We start from the raw sequence: 21,408 nt of genomic DNA, 5'->3' as shown, positions 1-21,408 counted from the left end.
TTTTGACTGAGTTTTCTTAGAATACCAGGTGAAAAGTCTGATGCTGTTAAGTATTGTTAAATTTTCCTACAGTTTGTTTCAGTAACATGGAGTAAGTTACTAGACATTGCAGTTGTCCACAAAAAGAAGAAAAACCAAAGGGGTTTGAAATTATTGAGATTATAATGGTGATGAAAATTCAGTGGTAAAACATACTGCCTAGTAACTCTGTTTCCACTTTCCATTACTGACTTTTTAGAGAGCTGCTAGGCACATTTGTAGTATTTGGTGATAGTTTTCTATATTGCCTGATAAATAAATTTTTGCTTATAAGCAGAAGAGAGAACATAATCCTTGCATCAGATATTGAAAACTTACATTAAATGGTTTTCTTGCTTCTTCAAATACACGTTTTGTTTTGGTTTTGTCTTCTCATTGATCTAATGTTTTGTCTAAATCATTGTAAAAATGCAGCAGAAGATAAAAATTATGGAATTCCTTATCAGTTCTACAGCCAAATCCTGTTCCTTCCTTCCTCCCAAGTACATTGTAAATTACATATTTGAAAGGTTGCTGAGGACAGATTTGTGTTGTTTACCTTTTTGACCGCTTCAGGTTCGCCAAGAAGCATTGCAGACACTGTGCTTTGCCCCTCCCTCCGATGTACTGAACTCTGAGTGTTGGCCAAGTCTGCGTAAGCATCTGACATTGTCTCTGTCAGATCCTGATGCAACATTCAATGTAAGCTAGTGTTCTGTATTTGTTTATCAGATGTGTAGACTTAGTAGAGTACTGGGGAGAAATAAGAAGTGACATATTTATTATGAGTAGTCCAGCAGGGTCCCAAGATGTTTTTATTATTTCTGCATGTATCAGATAAAGTTGTAAAGTAAAACAACTATTATTCCAGTAGGTCTTGATTTAAAGATTTACAATAGGATTTCAATAGGATTTTTAGAGAGAGGGGTACTCATTTATGTATCTTTTAATGGGATTGAAGACGTTTTAATGTCTTTTAGCAAAAAGACTTAAAAAATGGCAAAACTCTCCTGTAAAACACATCATGTTAATATTTCTTGGTTTTGTCAGGTATATGCTCTGTGATGATGAGAAAATGATACATAATAATATTACAAAGGCACTGATGGGGAAAGAATACGGCATCTACATAAACTGGTGTAGATTATTTATTATGTCACTTAAGCCTGTTTTTGTTTGAATTTTAAAATGATTATTGGATAAATATGAATGTGGTTGTCATGTATTTCAGCTTAGAAGGTTTACAATGTTTTAAACAGTTCTAGTTAGAAGTTGTTGTTACATTTACTAACATGAAAACATTAATATTAGTGGAAGGTACAGTATTACTCGCTGATCTGCTTCTTTGTTATCTCAGTGAGGATTTGCATTGGTGCCATCAGTTAAAGAATTTGTGTAAAATTTCCTTCAGGTTGTTGGTTTCTGTGATCCCCAGACTGTATATTTTTATAATATATGCTTCACTTCTGTAGAGGTATCTGAGCAATATGTAATATTAAGAATAGTGGCATACGTATTGATTATTGTGCAATAATAATACATAGTTATGTGACTATTTCTTGCTTTCTCTTCTTTAGGAGAAAATTCTTAGGTTCTATGCAAAAAGCTTTTCTTCTTCTCCATTTAATATGACAAGAGAAGTCTATACAAGTTTAGGTATGTGCATTTAATTACTAAAACTTCATGAGATGCACTTCCTGACAATCGGTTTATTTTTATAATTAAGCTGTATAATACGCTCTGTTTTGCCACTGTTGTCATGGATGTGAGGTGGTTTTTTTTTTTTTTTCTTCTTTTCTAGCAAGACACTTGGAGTTGTACTTTCTTTCTGGAGAATATTCTCTTCGTATTTCAGCTGGTCTGGATGTATCTAACAAAGATGTAAATAATTTACTTAAAAAGGTATAAGTTAACTTCCCGTAACTTTTTTTGTCATTACTGAGAAGTTATGCCTTATTTTTAAAAAAAATGTTAATAATTATGTTTTCAGGTTCGACTTTTAAATGAATACCAAAAGGAAGCTCCTTCTTCCTGGATTCGTCATCCAGAAAAGTATGTCACATTCAAAAACCCATCACTGTTTCTTAATTTAACAATTTTTCCTGTATAATTAGATGCATATGATTTTAGCAAAAGGTTGATTAAGGATGCACAGAAGACTGGTCAGCGATAAGAGGGGAAGTTATGAATAGAGGGAGGGAAAATTGGAATACAGAAGTTGAATAGGAGTAGTCATGGGTCATATTAAGCTGTTAGCTTTTGGAAGTGTTCTAAGTGCTTTTTAAGAAGAGTAATTTGGATGTTTTACAAAATAACAAGTGTAATAAAATATAGTACCATGTAGGACAATACACATGTATGTTGTTATTAGTTTCATTCATGTTATACAGAGAATTAAGTTAAAGAGAACTTTGTTCATATTTATGATTTATCTGAATAATGAGGTTTTATAAAAAACCAAATTGTTCCTGAATATTACTTGTGGAAAGATTTAAGTGATTTTAGTTTTATTTTCATTTCTTCTTATTTGTGTCATAAGGTACATGGAAGAAGTAGTGGAGAGTACTTTGTCACTTTTGTCAGTAAAACATGAGCCTAACCATCCAGATTTTTTGAGTCCAGTCTACTTCTTGGCTTTGCTAGATATTAAAGCAGTATGGTTTAAAAAGTGGACGGTAAGCAAAAAAAACAAAAACCCAACCAAACAGCCCATAACTTGTTGATGTCTGACATGTATTTTGGAAAGTTTGATTTATGACTGTTATTATCACAGACCTATTGTGACCTGGTAACAACCTGTAACAAGCACTGTGGTTAAGGAAGTCTTGGGGTTTTTTTTTATACATTTATGTACTTTGCCATTTAACACTGTCCTCTCCCCTCCATTTCTGTTCAGTTACTATTTTTTGTCACATTTCTGAGAACTTGCTGCAGTTCAGGACTTCAGTCCCTCTGTCGTAATTGATTGACAGCTATCAAAAGATGCAAGTATTTTTCGGAAGAAGTGATGAGCATGAAAGTACAGTTATATATGTGATTTGCTGCACACAACTTGCCAAACTGTAGTGGACATTAGACCTTTTTGCAGCTTTCCATGTAAAAAATTATGATTTAGAATTTACATGGCAATGTCAGAACAGGTAGTCTTAACATTTCTGTGTAGTTATTGCTTTTTCGTTTATTCAATGTTTTGCTACACATTTTTCTAATGACATAATTTTTTTTTGTCATCTTAAATGTACTGCAAACAGAAGTCTCAGTTGAGTATAATACTGGATACACAAGCTGGAGTGCAGTGTATTGTGTATATACTGTGCACAGGTTCCCTAATAGAACAGATGCAGAAATAATTTCTTATTTTTAATTAATAAAACCACAACCCTTGCATGTTTGAAGTTGACATTAGGTCTTCTTTGTCATTTTAGCATGCACACTACAGCAGAACAGTGGTATTTAGGCTTTTGGAAAAGAAATACAAGTCTTTGGTAAGTATTTCCCAAGGCTAATAAAATTGTAACTAGTTCTTGCTTTGCACATTGTAGCTGTAGCAGTTTTATTTCCTTTTTTCCCATTTGTCAGAGCTGTTCCCATGTTATTTAGCTAGATGAGCTTTTTTATTTTTTTTTTTTTTTAAATTATCTTTACTTAAATGACTCATTGTTAATTGCAAAGAAGGGTATGTGACCAGTTCTGAGCAAGGGAAAATTTGGATGTTTTATAGCAAGTGTTTAATCAGATTTTTTATTTATTAAATCCTTATGTTGTATTTGTATTTAAAACTATTTCTGGCAATGGATAAAAATAGCAAATGTTGCATGAAAAAATATCATAAAATGTTTATGCTGAATTTGTTTTCTGGTTAGAAAGAGACTAAAAAAACACCACAGTGTACTTTTCAGTTGTGATATGAAACATTAAGGATTCAAAGTGTTAGCAAAATAAATCAAAATGGGAAAACATCTTTAGTAATGGAGGTTTTAATCCTATCACATCTTCTCTATGGGAAGATCTCTTCATTGGGGTGGAGTATAATTATTTGTGGTAAGACCAGTACAGATACGAGATCTATTCATATAGACAGGTCTTTGTAAAATCTTGTAATACAAATGAAGTGTAACGTAAAATATGTGTGACAGATAAAACCTTACAATAGAAGACAAAGATACAGACTGCTGTAAAAGTAATTTGTCTAGTTTATCTGTATTCATAGAATAGAGCATAGAGTAAAGCACGTTCCATACAACAAAAAGGTGGTAATGGGAAGTCCTTGCAGGGTAGTCTAAATTTAATTTATAAACATAAACATCTGATTAAGTATTGTTTTATTACATATATTTGTATATTTTACTTTCATTTGTGAATAAATCTTAGCAGCTCCAAACTGTAATAAATCTAAATGTACTTCGTTCATGTGCTGTATTTGTGATTCATTTCTAAATCCATGCTTATAATTTTAAAACTTTTACATACATCGATTAGATGATAATGCTATGACTACTATAACAGTAGTAGCACTGATGGCACCTAGCAACCAAACTTACAGATTAGTAAGTGTATTCAAAACAAAGTTTTTCACGTGTGGAAAACAGAAATCTTCCATATTAATGACAATATGTCAATCACAGATTGCCATTAATTTCTCAAAATACTTTCATGTTCTCTGCACTCTTTTTCATAGATTGTCTTAATGCTTATAGAGCTGTTAATGTAAGAATATAATAATGACAATGAGTTTTAATAGCGCTTTAAAATATTGCTTCCTTTTATTTAACCCATTCAAACCATTGAAACATGAGGTGATTGCAATGAAGTGGATATTTAGTTCTTGTGTTAAAGGAAGGTATTTAGATACTAGAGAGAATGACTTTATTGTAGAATATTAGAGATTGTATTATATTGTGCTTTTTTTTTAACCACAGATTAATGCAGCTGTCCAGCACTGCCTTGATTATTTTGAATTTTGCAAGGCAACAGTTAATACAAAATCCAGAGTCAGTGACTACTCCCAGCAGCATTGCAGTGAGTATCCTTGCATGTTTTGCATTATATGCACATACATTCACATTCTCTAGGTCTTTTTAGAGAACACTGACAGCAGTGGTTAGTTGCTTAACCTGTCTGTGATAATATACAAAATGATCTGTGTACATTGCAGGTAATAGCTAGGTACTGTAAAATAAAAGATTCAAGTTCTAATTTCTTGGTTTTATTGTTGAAGGTGATAAGCAGAACTTTTCTTACACTGGACCAGAATTGCAGTACGTCTATTTTGTTCATTCACTGTGCCTTTTAGGAAGATTGCTGCTCTATAAGCAAGGCCAAAATCTCTTTCCAGTACAACTGAAAAATAAAAAAGGTAAGGGGCAGGCTGAGGAAAGTGGAACTTGCTGTATTTTTCCACTTCAATGTTGTGAACATCATAGGTCAGTATTCTCTTGAGCAGTTTGGTGTCTGGAAACCTTTCTTATAAGATGGTATAGGTAATTTTGATCATCCACACAGTTGCTAAATCGTTGATGGATGTGATTGAATATACTCCATTATCCTTATATTTAATGTATTAATTTCATGCTGAAGGAGGGTTGGATCATTTTGTAAGTGATTCTGTCTTTCCAGGTATGAGCATTATCTTTGTCAAACCAATTGATATAATTGCTTGTGAGAGAGACATGTCCAGGGACCAAAACTGTTTTTCAGGTGTGAAGTAAAATCAGTATTTCAAGCTAATTGCAAGCTGAAACCAATTGCTCTGAGCTGAACCTATTAATATAATTAAGGTGAAACAATGATGGAGAAAAAGGATGGTACCTATGGAACAGAGGTGTTAGTAAGGACAGGGGATACAAGATGGAAAAACCCTTGGATGTCCAGAGAAATTTGCATATGGTTGATACATTGTGCATGGTTGGTAAATGCAAGTGCATAAGAACAATTGTAGTATTCTGCTATGCTATGCTATGCTATGCTATGCTATGCTATGCTATGCTATGCTATGCTATGCTATAATATAATATAATATAATATAATATAATATAATATAATATAATATAATATAATATAATATAATATAATAAAAACCGTTACTGGATGCTAATTATGAGACTTGTCTTTTGAAGGTATTTTGCCTTTCTGATTTGAGGACCAGAGCAGTTGTGAGGAAGGAACATCTACTCATGAGTGCTTTTGTCATTTATGGATTATCTGTATAACACCATTCAAGCAGTGATCCATTGGCGATAGTTGCTTTTTTTCTCTCCACTACATTAGTAACAACCTCACCATCTGTCTTTTTAATAGTGGCCTTCTCTGCTTCATAGAGAGCAGCCCTTTCCTCACAAATTGTCTGATTTATTAATATAATTACATTAAGCTCAGAGCAATAGTTTCCAGCCTGCGTTTAGCTACGTGTTTGTTGGTTTTGTTTCAGACCTGAGAAAAAGTTGTCTGACAGCTTGTGTCTTTTTCAGTTGTTTCACTTAATCTAATAGCAAGGTAATACTTTTGCCCACAGCTGTCTATATTCAGCATTCTTAAACTTTGGCTGCCATTTGTTTCAGTGGAAGACATGATAAAATCTCAGTTGGCTTAACTGGGAGCAAGATCAAGCCTTATAAGTTGGTCATGAAATACCTTGGCAGAGTCCCAGGGACACGCGTGTCCTTTGCTTTTTCAGCTGCATGTGTATTGATTTTCTCAGTAACGCAAAGCATTGTTCATGTATTTAAAAAGTACTTCCTTTTTTTTTTTTTTTTCCGTAGATAGTGTATCCATAACTGATCTGTTGGTATTGTTTACTCAGCTTATTTATTACTCTCCAAGTTACCCAAAGACAGCTTTGGCAGTGCATACAGGTAAATGTTTGCTTTTAGTATATGGTAATATCTATAATTATAATAAGGCATATGATGACTTGTTTTGTCGTTTTTAACATGGGTCTGTTATTTGTGCAGGTCTTTCTCTTCCCTTCCTCCCTTACCTTTCCTTCTTCCCTCGCTAGCTGTTAAATGGGTGCTTAACAGTGTTTTAGTTCGGAAGCATCTGCATAACCATATAAATATGTTTGTGTAAGTTAAGATATAAATGATATAAATATATAAACTATAAATAAAATATACTACTTCTTGTGTTCACCAGACAGTTATTCTCCAGCAAGCCTTGTTATGGAGATTCTGCAAGTCTTTTGTGATCAAACAGGATGTGCTGCTGAATGTTTATATGCAGATGCAGTGATAGATGCCCTACTTGATCCCGTTCAAAGTTTACTGAATGGCACAGAGGTTTGTATTAATTTTCCAAATAATTTTTAAATCTATAGGATATTATATTTTTATGGGTTTTTTTTCTACATAGATTTATTTAGTCACATGGTAACTTCTGTATTACTTTATACACTAGCTATTATACTATGCCTTAAATAGCATAGGCTGTCATTATGATTGGTCTGACAAACTTGGTTTTCTTGAAATCTTGTGAATAGTAGCAAAACTTGTTCTGTAGTAGGACTGTTTCTGTAGGAAAATCACATTGCTTAAACTTTTTTCTAACAGATTTTTTGTGTGTCTTTTGGATATTTCTTGGCTACTTAGTTGCTCTACCTTACCTGCTATTTATTATTAATTTTATTCCTTTTTAAATTCAGCTGCCAACTTGAAGTTAAATGTTCTCGATAATTAGTATATAGGATTCTTCATGGAAAATTATTATTTTCTGGATTTAATTGGTAAAAAGAAAATTTTGGGTGTTTTGCCTTTATTTTAAGCATATACAAGTTTTAAAAATCTTAGGAGACATTATCTACCCCTAGATACTTTAAAGTCTACTTATAGTTTAAGACTGTCCCACTGTTTCTGTTTTGACTGAGATGATTTAATTGATCCAGGTGGCTGTAAGCGTCAATACAGAGAGAGGCTATGGATCTGATGGTGGAGCCTGACCTGTCTTAGAAAAAGAGACTTTGTGAGAAATCAGTGGCTAAGATGAAAAGTTTTGAATTTACATCCCAAGACTCATGCTTGCAAAGACAGTCTGGGTTTCTAACTTAGGTACCTCATCTAGGTTCTTAAAGTTGTTTTTTTCAATGTCCTTCTGATTATTTTTTTTCAATGCAATTTGTTTCTTTTTCAAAAAAGTTCTTCATATTAATCCCTGCAAATATGTTATCTATGCAAAAATATTCCAGTGGTGCTTCAAAAGAGTAAAAAATCAGTTTCCAAGTAAATATTTAAAGTATGGATTTCTGTAGAGCTTAAAATCAGAGTCCTGCAAAAACTTGATCATGTCAATAATTTAGCTATTCTCTGGGTATCTGTACTGAGTAAAGTAGCATTACTTATACTTTTTATTATAGGACTATCTGTGGATGCTTTTGCAAGATTAACACATGAGGTTGTCTTGGTTTGACTACACTGCAAAAATCTAGTGCAAATTTTTTGAAGTGCAAAAATGACTGAGGTTGCATATGCTTCGAACACCAATAGCCAAATTTAAAATCAATACTAAGGCAGTACTTCATTGATTTGCTGTGGTGGAATTGTAGAATCACTAGGTTGGAAAGGACCCAGTGGATCATCGAGTCCAACCATTCCTATCAATCACTAAACCATGTCCCTCAGCACCTCATTCACCCGTCTTTTAAACACCTCCAGGGAAGGTGAATCAACCACCTCCCTGGGCAGCCTGTTCCAGTGCCCAGTGACCCTTTCCGTGAAAATTTTTTTCCTGATGTCAAGCCTGAACCTCCCCTGGCGGAGCTTGAGGCCATTCCCTCTTGTGCTGTCTCCTGTCACTTGGGAGAAGAGGCCACAGAGAGGCCTCCACATGGAGGCCTGTGTAATCCCACAGTTAATCTCTAGGGTTACATGATATTCTAAACATATACAGCTATCTCCTTTATTTTGCATTAGTAGTAAAAAAGTAAATTATCTCAATGTTTAACAATTCTTCCTTTTTTTTCTGCCATGCTTACCTGTCTGTCATAGGTAGCTGAGCCATTAATTAATTGCAAGCCTTCTTGTGACTTTGCAACTGCTCTGTTTAAAAAAAAAGTTCATGTTCAGGAATATTTAATACACAGTAGATGTAGTAGATTGATTATGTGTCGTTAATCTGGAATATGTCATATTTGTTCTAATGAAGATGCAAATTGTTTTCTGCTGCATCTGGCAAACCATAGCTAGAAAAGTAGACCAAGTCAGAGTGACCCTTGTCCTCTTTTACAAGGATAGGAACTGGTTTTGCTTCCCAACCAAACCATTGGCACTTGTTAGACACCCAGGAATCCTGATTCTGGACTTTAATACTGGGTCATCCCTGTCTCAAAAGGAACGCTATGACCATGCACACGTCTTTCTACAGTTGAGTTTGAGGAATGGGGTAGCTCTGGAGCTGTATGTGGGTCTCCTTGATTGTATGGTGGGCCTAATGAGCATAAAGAATGCTGTTATTTTACATTTAAGCTCTGAATTCACTCAGATAAGTGCAGGTCTTAGTTGCCTTTTAGGCTGTGTATCTGTAGTGGAAAGAGGAGGAGAAACTCAGTGCCTATAAGCAGGAGTTGTCAGAAGGATCAGTTTACGGGAAGCAGTAATGGCTTTTTGAGCTCTGCAGCCTCTGAATTGCTGCTGGAGCATAGCTGGTGCAGAACATTGTATTCACATGTTAAATAAACAAAGTACCATGTTTTCAGTTTTTTCTTGGTGTTGCATAGGGAATAACACTCTTGAAGAAACAGTGATAGCACAGTATGTTCCTTTCTTAGAATCCTGAGCAGTGATACCCAGTAACATAAAATTAAAAGTTGAGGGAGATTTTTAACCTTGCATATCACTGAAAATTTTAACTAAAAAAACAAAGTCAAAATGGTGTTTTTTCACATGGGTTTTGACCACTGGCTTTAATAGTAAATTCCTTAACTTTTTAAGTAGAAAGACTATTTCTCCTCTGAACAGTATATAAAATACAGACCTTCCTGTAAGAGAAGAAGCTGGATCTGAAGCATTTTAAAAATAATTTTATCTTCTGAGTCCAGCTGTCTTTGATGAATAACATAGGAGTAGAAAAGATTTAAGCAGTAGACTACAACTTCAGGAGTCAGGGACTTCATTCCCCATTCTAACTTACAGGATATTTAACAAGTGTTGCTGAGAAAAATAATCCCCCTCTAGCAAATCTCATTGTTAACTCCACTGTGTTTTCCCAGTGTGGGGTAGGGGGAAGCTGCCAAAGAGGACTTCTCCCTTTGAAAACTGTCCTTTTTCTTTGTAAGTATGTTTGTGTGTAAGTCCTAGGAAGTGTTACTCAGTCGCTGGGTGAGAATTATGTTCTGATTATATCATGACCAAATTATTGAGGCATATGGACTGGAACAGAGTTTTGGTGAGCAGCTTTAGGACGCTGCTTAAGTCCTGCAGATTTACAGCTGTCAGGCCATCTGTACGTCTCCCCATTACTTCCCTTTCCCTAGGCTTGGCAGCCTGAGCACAGGGCCAGCATAGGTAATAGAATGGGTGTTCAGCCTTGAAGAGAGATGTTTGAGAAAGCTCTGCTGGAAAGCCTCAGCAGAGATCCCGGCAGTGGTGAATCCAGTAATGAGCCTCTGTGTGAATTTGCTCTGCCTTCCACTCAGGAGTGTTTTTTAAGCTGAAATTCTTGTCCTTATTCCTTGCTAGTACTGTGTGAAGCAGCATGGAAGCCTAGTGTACCATTTGTTGATCTGAACCCTGACCCACAGACATGATTTCTTCACTTGCTTTACCTCACACCTGCTTTGTCACTACAGATTCAGTTGACCTATAGTGACACTGTGATCATTGTGTTGTGTCTTACCCTGGTTACTGTGTCTGGAGCTGACCCTGACTCACTGACTCAGCTTCCTGGCTTAACCTTGGACCTACCTGATTGCTGTAAAGAGGATCTGGACTGTAGGGTGAGCCTCATTACTATAACTGGACCTCGTTTGCTCACCTTGCTTGGGTATGGTGGGACTGCCCACCCATCTGATAGCAAGCCAATGCCCCTACCTGCCTTGTTATCAAACTTAGTTCCTGGCTTCTCATCCCTTGCAGAGCACCCTGCCATTGCTGCTCCCTGACAGGTTCTTCATGGAGCACCCATATTCTGCTTGTCTACTCTTGGAATACTGACTTCACTTAATACACAGTTATCAGTTTAGCATTAGTTCAGGTAGTACATTCATTACTAATGGTACCAGACTGTTTGGTACCAGTCTGAATTCCAGTGTTAATTGTTCAAGTCTGCTTGATTACAGCCTAGTTGTACCTATAGAGTGCTCTGATGTAAATATGAAATTGGCAGATTTGCTTTGCTCCAGTAGGGAAGACTTCCTTCACGATTCTAAAGTGGTTTAGGCCTACTGCAGCCTAGAAGTGAGGTGAACACAGAAAATCTTGGGAACTAGAACTCCATTTGTAGCCAAAGAGTTGCCAATGCATATGCAGCAATGAGGGAGTTAGCGTGTTTCTCACCTCAATTTGGATATTGCTCATGTACCCCTAGATGGCATATCAAGAGCTTTTCCACATTCGTGGTGAGAAAAGAGGAAAAAAAAGAGTTTAGAAATGCCTGTTCTCTATATCTGGGCAGTCACTGAACTTCTGCCAGAATTATTAGAAGTGAAAATTATTGCCATTTGTGGTGAAGATTTCTGTGTGATGGCATTTGAACATAGGCTGTTTACTTATTTTGTTTAAGCCAGGAAGCAATCATCAGAAAAGTGACCTTCAGGTTCTGCATACGTAAGCCAGACTTGAATAAACAGCTTTCACGAAAGCATTGAATCAAAACCTTTTTTTTTTTGTTTCATTCTTCCAATTAGGTGTATGTAAATTGTCTTGAAACCACTTTAAGTGATGTAGCTGATATTTTGGCAAGAATTGCTGCTGTAGAAGATGGTCTTTCTCTTCTTCTTTATGGAGAAAATGAAAAAGCTGCTAAAGAAGACAGGTAAGAGTGCATTAATGAGTAGCGTTAATGAGTACTTTCAAGAATTACATTAGCCTTCTGAGACTAATTTTCTCTTTTTTCTTTTATCTATAACGTGATATGTTTTGTTTATGTTTAAAGTCAAATATCTTATTTTCAAGTAAAATAGGAAGTGTTTTAGAGAATGTGTTAAGGAGACATGTATGACCATATGAAATGACAATTTAAATAAATACTTTTATTAGATTTCCATTATTTACTTGTTATTCATGTGGCTACTTTCCTTTGTGCAGTTCTGTTATATTCATAGTGCTGCTGTTCAGGCCAAAGACCTCTCTTCTCTGTTTTTTGTTTGGTTTTTTTTAGAATAAATATTAAAAATCAACCTGATTTATTGAAAGAATAGATTTAATATAGCATTTACCTTTCAATACATCTAGTAGGGATAGATCTTGTGTCAGAAGCTAACATTTGTAATACTGTACCTAAGTTAGAATCTGTGTGATTCTGTGGTAGCATATTGTTAGCTGATGCTAAAACTTGAAACTGGGCAGTAAAATTGAGACTAGCCTTTAAAAATATCTAAGCTATAGGTCATGGAAATGTATGGAATGTATGTCTTCTAAGTGGAGAAATCCCAGAAGTTGCATATATTTTTAAAGAGGGTTGGAAGTAAAAGGTAGTATTTTTTGAGAGTTGTCCTTTGCATTGCAAGCCTAGAAGACTTCAGAAGGAGATCTCTGATAGGAAAAAGGAAGAATTAGGACAAATTTTGCCTTGTAGTGATATCCTTAACACTGATTAAGCAGAAGCTAAAATGATTGTCATGTTCCTCTTCCCAACAGGGCTCCTATAAAACACACAGTCTGTGTAGTTCATGGCTATGTGGACTGGATGGAAGACAGTGTTGCTGAAGTAAAATCAGTTGCTGTGCATTTATTTTCTTCTGACTAGTATTACAAGTTATTATACAGTCAGCTTCTCCGTAATGGTTCATAGTTTGTTTTCATAATTTCTTTTCCCCTAGAAACGTTTAAATAAGTTTAGTCAGGGCATTTGTTTCAAGGCTTGTTAATGACTTTAAAACAGACATTTAAAAGTGTTATTTTATTTCTAGGCCTACAGCTGTTCATGTAATTGCTCAGTTTACAAAGAAACTTCTTCATGACGACATTTCTCTTTTATCTGGATCTAAGAGTTCACCAGTTCTTAAAGGAGCTTTCATTTTTGTATGTCGTCAGATGTACAGAACTTGTGAAGGCTTGCAGGTGCTAATTCCTTATGGCTTGCATGAATCTATTGGAGAGGCCTGGAAAAAGGTAAATCTTGTTTAAGACTGAAAAGACTGGAAAAACATCTTACTATGAGGTTCACCTTATGTAATAGCTGTTCTTCACTTTAGGTTGCTTACATTTAAGCTGTGAGATAATGCTTGGAATTGTTCCAAAAATTAAGTTCTACTTTTCAAATTTTCCTTCCTTATGTGAACAGAGCAGAAGCTCAGTTTAAGACTTCTGTACCTTAAGATTAAATCAGGAACTCTCAAGATGCATTAATAGATAACTTCTATCTTTAGAAGGAAGTTAACTTCTTTCTAAACATTGCCCTTGGTGCTAGAGGCCACCTGATGTTATGACAGCCAATGTCATCACAGATCGGGTTTTCAGTCTTGTTTTGCGATATTTTGATAGGAAAACCTCCTGAGATGTGATCTTGGTAATTTTTAGGTTAAACTATTTAATTTTGGTGGGACATACAGATTAAAAAAGGAGATTCCAAATATTTTACTTAAATAGTAGAAAATATAGTAGAATAGTGTATTCTCTGCCAAAGGCTATAGTACAACCTGATCACTGCTATTTTTTTAATATATAACAAGGGAAAAAGCAGAATCTGGAGTTCGAAAATGGTATAAATAAACAGTAAGGAAGTATTTATTAATTTTCTTATTTCACAGACAAGTTTGCTTTCCGAAAGAGTACCCACTCCTGTAACTGGTGCAGACTCAACTTCATCAATAAGTCTAGAGTCAAAAAACATGTAAGTTGATGCTTAATTTATGCACATGCACAAGTGTGAACACACACTGCCACTTTATCCATAATTGAGGCATCTTATAATCTAGTGGTTTTTTGCCAGAAGCATAGAGGGAATGAAGTCATCCTTGTGTAGGTTTCAGAGTTGCAAAATTGTTCTTGACCTTTCGGGACTTTCTTGGCTTACAGACTTGTGTCTAATCTGTATAAAATTGACTTATAGTTGATTCTCTCTGACTACAGAAATTGGTTTGAGGAAAATGTGAATTAGAAAAGCATAAAACAAAATAGCTGTCAGAGTTTGTCTTATGGCTTTGATGTGGCGTTAATTTAAAATGCTCTTCTGCTGAATGGTATCTACTCCTACAAACATGTAGCACGATTGGCAGTATTCTGACTGAAAGCCTAATGCATATTAAGAGAAAGACATAATTCCTTTTATATTAAAACTTAATATCCCTTTATAGGTGTTTCCATGCATTAAGATGAGAAATATACAAATATTTGTGAGCCTGAAAATGCAGTATGATGTCAATGTTAGTGCAGAATCTAGTTAATTAAGTAGATTCTTTTTTATACTTTACCATAAATATATATATTTCATGTATAATTTGCAATGATACCTTGGCAGCTATTACTCTGCTCTGTAGTGGTGGCATGTCAATTGGTTACAGCAATGCAAACCTAGCGGTAAAAAGAAATCTAGGGATGCAGAGCTCTGACTGAGGTGGCTGTCAATAATAAACACCATTGACATAAGCTACAGTTTCCAACTAGCATTTAGATTTTTTGATTTCACTGTGGAGCAAGATACGCTGATGTATTCCTGGGTGAAGTTTTTGCTTCTGAACATGACAGGGGTTCTGCAGGAGAAGTGATGGGATACTGGATGACTGCTATGAGAAAAGCTGCATGCTGTGTGCTGCTTGCTTGTGATAGGCATAAAAAATTGGAAATGAGAGCTAGAGATGAGAATCCAGTAAGTAAATGCTTTAGAGAAAAAGAATCACAAGAGTCTAGTAATACCTACAGGAACGGTACCCTGTCAAAGGTGATGTAATTGCTTCACTTTCCCTTTTAGGGTATAGAATATTTTGTAAGGGAGAAGGTATCATCAAACTATTCTTGCAATTGCTGTTCTCATTACCGTGCCTGTAGAAAATATTTTCCATTTACAGCTGTTAGTACGTGAAACTACATATATATATATAGGACCTTATTTTCATAGTTCTGTACTAGTTTCTGGCATGAGTTTTGTTAATTATTCGTTATGTTTTTATGTTGGTGAGAAATTCTGTGCCCTCTCTTGCCAATTTGTAACTGCCATATTAATAACTTAAAAGATGTCTAGAGTCAGATAGTAAGTACATTTAAGGGTGGCATGGGTCTTTTGGTTTTCCTGTTACATCATCTTTCTGTTCTCTGTTTCTGCTTAACCTCATTTTTGCCAAGATGAGTTTGAATGTTTGTACCAACTAGAATCTAATACATATTCTACATCTCCCAAATGCTTTTTCTAAACTAAGATAAACATACAGTACAGTGAATGAAGTGGCATTGTCAAAGTTAGAAATTGTAGGGTTTTTTCCCCCATGCTTTTTACATATCGCTTTAAATTATTATTTTGCTCTTCTTGCAGTTTGTTATGGGAAGAGACTTTGTTAGATGCCTTGCTAAATTTTTCTGCCACACCCAAGGGACTATTTCTGCTTCATAGTACAGGTACCATGAATGACTGTGTGAACTTTATGTTCAGAAGTTTGTCAAAAAAACTGCAGGTAAGCATTACAGAATTTGTAGTTTTTCTTTCTTTTAATGATTATAATAAAATAAAGAGGAAATAATAAGGAAATAAATCCATAAACCATTCTGTCACTTAATTTTTGCAAAAATGAACTGAAAATGTAGCTTATCATCTTTGATATTGGTGCCACACTCACTTAAGTTTCTTTGGAAGCTACTCATCTTCAGAATGTCAGACATGTATTTAGTTTTTCTGGCTTTTTACTTTAAAGTGTGGAACGTTATGAAAGATGTTTTTTCTTTTCTTCTTCTAAGTGCAAATTTTGCTAGGTCAAATAGGTAGGTGGTGTGGAAATCTAGATATGCTAAACAATATTTGGAATGTAAGCAAAAATTGGACAAGGTGCATTTTAGGAGAAAAATCATGATGTTACAGACAAGCCACTGAATGTGTGCAAAGGATGTAATACTAAAGCTTTTATTCTTTGCTGATGTTGCATGTATCAACCATACCATTGTGCATTTAAATTTTTATATGATATTTTATAAAGATATTTGGTTTGGAATCTACCCCTAGTAAGTCTGTAGAGGATATTACCTATGAACTGTTTGAGTCTAACCATACAGTGGAATAAATTCTGTAAAAATGTGTAGGAAATATCAGTATTTAAGAGGTCATTCAGAGTATCATGGCCTCTGAATAACTAACACTGTGCTTTTATATTTATTACTAGCAGATAAATGAATATGAAGAGTTTGGCAATAGAGTGATAGTTACACAAATAGCAGCAACACCAACAGGTGCAGTAGCTCTACAGAGTTCAGGTAAATTGAAGAATTAATTTATTATAAATAGTTGCATAGTGTCTTGCATATTAGAAAAACACAGTGAGAAAGATGTTAAAAAATATGAACTAAGTGGAATAATTATGTAGTATTAGCAAAGACTGCTTAAATATCTGTTGATTTCTTCTTGATGGATTTTTTTTTTCAACTTTTAAGTCATTCACTTATCTTGATGCAGTGTTGGGGTTTTTTTCCCTACATTATGCAAAATCTTACTTCATTGATTTGAGTTTCCAGATGTTTCCTGGATATACATGAAGACGTTTATATCTGTTAAAAAATAATTTGCTAAAAATTTGCGAGTGTTTTTAATAGATCTACAGATCAGAATGTATAACTGTTGATTCCTGTAATCCGTATTTACTTTCCCATGGTTAGTAGCTGCTCAATGAATGAGAAGCTGCAAAGGCAGTTATTGCAGACATTGAAAGCCATTGGTGCTTTCATACAATAGTGAGAAGGATTTGAGATTGTTTGAATTGACGGTTTTCTCATATATCAACCTATATCACAAAATCCCTTCAAATTCATTCTCAGATGACTCAACTATTGCCATACCAACCAATGGTCTAGGTAGTTGTTATTTTAAATCTAGAATCTTATCAGTGAGCTAAAGCTACCATCTTGAGTTACTAAGGAAGTCCCTTGGATACAAAAGTTCCAGATATTCTCTCCGAGTATCTTGAAGTGGCTAGTGTATAATAAAGAAGGCTGTATTTTGGAAAGCACAGAGGCAATAGTAGCTAAGCCTTGAACTACAGAAGATAACTTGTTAAGGAAAATACACAGCTCATTTACATGTAAGATCTGTAAATATCATCCTACTCTAGTATAAGTGTCTTTGCAAACTGTTGCAGTAGATTTTAGACCAAACATAAGCAGACAGCCTTAGAAAGGTAGTTTGACTAAAGGATTGAGAATAGCAGGAGAGTAACGCTCAGGCAGCCTGTCTTGTAAAATTTGTAGAGAATTTTGAGAATGTGAATTAGAATTGTAGAGCAAAATGTTTCTTAAGATGAAAATTGTTCTGTTATTCTTGACATTCTCATGATTAGAACAAATATTTGTCTTAGGCTTTATAAAGGCACTTGTGACTGAATTATGGGCTCTTTTGGAGTGTGGAAACGATGATTTGAGGATAACCCAACCCAAATCTACTCCAGTTGACCCTATCGACAAAAGCTGTCAGAAGGTGAGGAGTTACTTAGTCTAATATATTGACACAGAAAAATCAGTACTGTATTTCATATATGATGATATGTACCTTTCTGTAAATTTTTATTGTGAGTCTCCCTGTTCTTGGCACATGGGGTAAAATTAGTGTAATACATTTGTCAGATAATGACTGATTGAAAGGATTGTTGTGTTGCATGGCAGGTCGCAAGGCCAAGGATGCATTAAAATCAATACAAAATAATAAATAACAATCATGATGAAAGTGAAAGTCTTTAAAATACTGGGCATCAATTCATATCCTCATTACTGTAGTAAGATCAGGGAGAGTGATGTGTTTTACAGTATGTTCTATCTCTAGATTTTACAATCGTGATAATGAAAATATTATAATTTTCAGAATTTCTTTTACAATTTAATAGATAATACATGCTTTACTGCCCTTTTAGATTATATATTCACCTGACAGGGTTTACAGGCTTGTTTTGGGCAGCTCTATGTCGAGTTCAGCCTACAAAGAAGGATAGGAGTACACTTAAAGTAAATTGCAAGTGATTGTTAACATTTATTTGGTTATACTTAACTGATTATCATTCCATTTTGTTCCCCCCCTTTTTTTTTCTCTAGCCTTTTCTGTTCCTCATAAACTTACTCAGTTACCCTGCAGTTTTTGAGCTCCTGAATAAACAAGATATACCAAATAAGCCGATGTATTCACTCCGCGAAGTCCCTACAGATATTATTGTAAGTATAGTTTTCATTCTGAAAGAAAAATAAATACTTATGTGAAGACGTTTTACCTGTGAAAATGTTACTGTAAAAATAAATTAAGTTTTCTTACTGAAAGATTTTGAAATTTTCTGCATTTTGTATTATTTGCAGCATGGGGGCAGTATGTGCACATATCACTTCATGTTAACCTAAATTTTCATTTTGAAAACCTAAAGATAATATAAAATTTGATGCCTAATTTAAATATCATCTTTCCTGGCTTGTGTTAGAATTGTGGTATTCCATGGAAAAAAGTGATGTACATAAGTACTTCTGAATGTGCATGTAATTACATGCTGGAAAATACTGGAAAATTATCTATACTTGTATTTTATATAATATTGCTCTATCACACTATCTTTGGATTTAAACAAAAATTGAACAAAATCCAAACAACCAGACAAAACCCCTCAGGCTTTCTTAATATTACAGATGATTCTCACACAGAAAATAATCAGTAATTGCAAAGTTAATGATTAAGGCATATTTGAGAAAAAAATAAAAAGAAAAATAATATTACCATTTCTGTATTTAGTTCATCCAATTGCAATTCATTAGGATTTTTTCCATCTACAAAGCATAGAAAAATTTAATTTGTGACCTTGAGTGGCAGTTAAAATCAAATTTTTGAATTGCCATTGTGTCAAAGTGTTTGTTTAGCATAAGCTCTGGATTGGTGATAGTTTTAAGTTTAGACAGAGTGTATCATACTAGTATAGGTTATGTTTGGAAGGGATTTTTGTAGTTCTTTTTTGTAATACTCTTTTGGTGATTTCAGGAGGAAGCTTGATGATAAATGTAATTTTTCCAATCCACTCAATGTTGGTGTATCCACCAATGCGTATTTGTTCGGTCATTTAGTTTCCTGAGGCAGTGGGAGAAGGGGAGACAGATTTATGTTGAAGTTAGTTCACATTTGAGAGCTTTCAGATTAGGGTAATTCTTAAGTAATATTTTTTTTTTTACTTTTGAAAGCCTACGTTGTTTTGGATTTTAAGGCACTTAGACATTTTGATGGACTTCTCTAGGTTTCCTGAAGTAGTAATACTAATACAATTCTTCAAAGCTCCCTGAACTGTTATCGATGTTTTGGAAGGGATTCATCTCACTTAACTACTGCGCAATAGTGGGCTTTCTAAGCCTAAAATAGACATCCAAGATTATATGGTTAACAGAAAGGAAACAGTCAGTTTATCTAACGTTAATTTAACACGTCTAAGTAATCACAAAATTCCAGATGTTAAGCAGGTATGTAGATTTGTCATTACCATGTTTTTGGGCAGAGCTTGCAGAAAGCTAAAGAGAAAAGATATATCTGGGTGAAACAATAGTTAGAAAGCAGAGTAAGAGCAATTTTGGTGTCACTAGAAGACCTAATTGCTTCGTGACCTTAATTTTTCTGTTTCTGAATCATGTCACATTGCCACCGAATACAACTTATGGTATTTAATATTTGATTAAAAAACATAATTGTCTTTGCATGCCTTTTTTTTCTTAAATTTTGTTTAAATCACAGGATTTAAACATTTTTTCCTCCATTGTCTTTTTGTCTGACTGGTCTCATCATTGAATGAACAGATTGCCAGTTGGACTTTTACTAGTTCTAACAGTTGACTAATCAGGTTTTTATTTTGTGCCCTTAGGAAAATTTTTCTTAATACATCCCTGATTTTTTTTTTCACACTGTTCATCAAATAAAATAAAATAAAAATATTTTAGCAAATAGGGCAGATGAATCAGGGTTCTCCCAACCTCCAGTCTACCTTTGAAAGTTCTATAGTACACATATGCAATAGAATCTAGCTTATTTGATACTTTTATTGATTTGAATCTAGCTTATTTGATACTTATTTGATCTGTAGCTTTGAAACACATGTTAAACCAGATGAAATTCTTTTTTCTTTTGCAGTAGTTATGGAGAATCCTGTATTTAGATGGTTTACCTTAGGTATTCAAACTAGATGGCATCCAACCTGAAATGTTAAAGCTATGCTCAGTATTTGAGCAGTGCAGACCTATCTGCACATATTTCTTATCCGACTTTGTGTTGGACCTTGTTAATTATCTTCCTTCCTATAGTCCCATATCAGAGCTTGGTTTACTCTCTCAATAGTTCTCTCTCTTTGCATGCTGTTTCTACTTTTTTGCAGGCTCTAAGCTTTGGTAGGTGGAAGAGAGGAGGAGGTTGTTGCCAGAGAAATGTCCCTTGGCATTTAACTCTTTATATGTGCAAATATCTAAAAAGCCTTAAACGCCAAATAAATCAATTGCTTGTGTTACTGATTTTATGAACACCCTTAGGGTCTGAGAAATTTTTGTACTGTAAATTTTATTGTGACCATACTATGTGTAAAAAGTGTTAACTTTGACAAGTACTAAATTTTTTTTCTACTACTAGGAGTTGTGGTGTTTACTTTTCTCTCTGTTGAAAACAACGGCTTTGGTTGATTTCATGACGTTAAGGATCCTAACTTCTCTCTCATAGCATATTGAAATAACTCATTGATCTAACCAGTTGGATAATAACTCCCTCTGCTGTCTCTGAGACTATGCTTTTTAAATGTGGCGAGGGGTTTGGATTTTATCCAGATTAAAAAAGCCTATAAGGACTTTGCAGTTTGTTTCTTGTGACATTGCACAGCAATCTTTCTCTGAGATGATAACATCAGTAAATGTTTTATGTATTTTAATGTCTTTTAATGAAATTATTTCTTTAGAAGCAGTTGGATATGCAGTGAACCAGAGAGGAAGATAATTAGGTTGGATTTGTGGAAGAAGTGGGAAGCAGCCACAGGCTGTTGTATATTACATGAGTTGCTGTAGGATAAAAGATGTAAGCCTCAACATCCAAGCCAAGCCTTGCTACTCTCAGAATAAATGG

At 34.5% G+C, this 21,408-nt stretch overlaps 1 protein-coding gene across 6 annotated transcripts in view; it reads left to right on the top strand.

Moving 5' to 3' along the window:
- The window catches only part of TBC1D32 (TBC1 domain family member 32), an 80,766-nt gene that overhangs the window by 8,921 nt on the left and 50,437 nt on the right, over window positions 1-21,408 (top strand). For 5 of the 6 annotated variants that reach the window (XR_011336972.1, XM_069851769.1, XM_069851770.1 and 2 more), the window contains 17 exons: window positions 595-720; window positions 1,596-1,674; window positions 1,820-1,920; window positions 2,009-2,070; window positions 2,558-2,693; window positions 3,444-3,503; window positions 4,938-5,037; window positions 5,237-5,374; window positions 6,777-6,869; window positions 7,153-7,295; window positions 11,852-11,979; window positions 13,076-13,277; window positions 13,916-13,998; window positions 15,634-15,772; window positions 16,475-16,562; window positions 17,657-17,775; window positions 18,384-18,500. Coding sequence is in view for 5 of the 6 variants with exons in the window: in XM_069851769.1 (XP_069707870.1) it covers window positions 595-720; window positions 1,596-1,674; window positions 1,820-1,920; window positions 2,009-2,070; window positions 2,558-2,693; window positions 3,444-3,503; window positions 4,938-5,037; window positions 5,237-5,374; window positions 6,777-6,869; window positions 7,153-7,295; window positions 11,852-11,979; window positions 13,076-13,277; window positions 13,916-13,998; window positions 15,634-15,772; window positions 16,475-16,562; window positions 17,657-17,775; window positions 18,384-18,500 (1,914 nt within the window). In the remaining variant the exon portion in view is untranslated. The remainder of the gene's footprint in view (window positions 1-594; window positions 721-1,595; window positions 1,675-1,819; window positions 1,921-2,008; window positions 2,071-2,557; window positions 2,694-3,443; window positions 3,504-4,937; window positions 5,038-5,236; window positions 5,375-6,776; window positions 6,870-7,152; window positions 7,296-11,851; window positions 11,980-13,075; window positions 13,278-13,915; window positions 13,999-15,633; window positions 15,773-16,474; window positions 16,563-17,656; window positions 17,776-18,383; window positions 18,501-21,408) is intronic. The other variant, XM_069851771.1, reaches the window with a different exon arrangement.

Source organism: Phaenicophaeus curvirostris, chromosome 2 (assembly GCF_032191515.1).
Source record: "Phaenicophaeus curvirostris isolate KB17595 chromosome 2, BPBGC_Pcur_1.0, whole genome shotgun sequence".
NCBI lineage: Eukaryota > Metazoa > Chordata > Aves > Cuculiformes > Cuculidae > Phaenicophaeus > Phaenicophaeus curvirostris.
The sequence above is the reverse complement of the archived record's forward strand: the minus strand, read 5'-3'. Positions and strand labels throughout refer to the sequence as shown.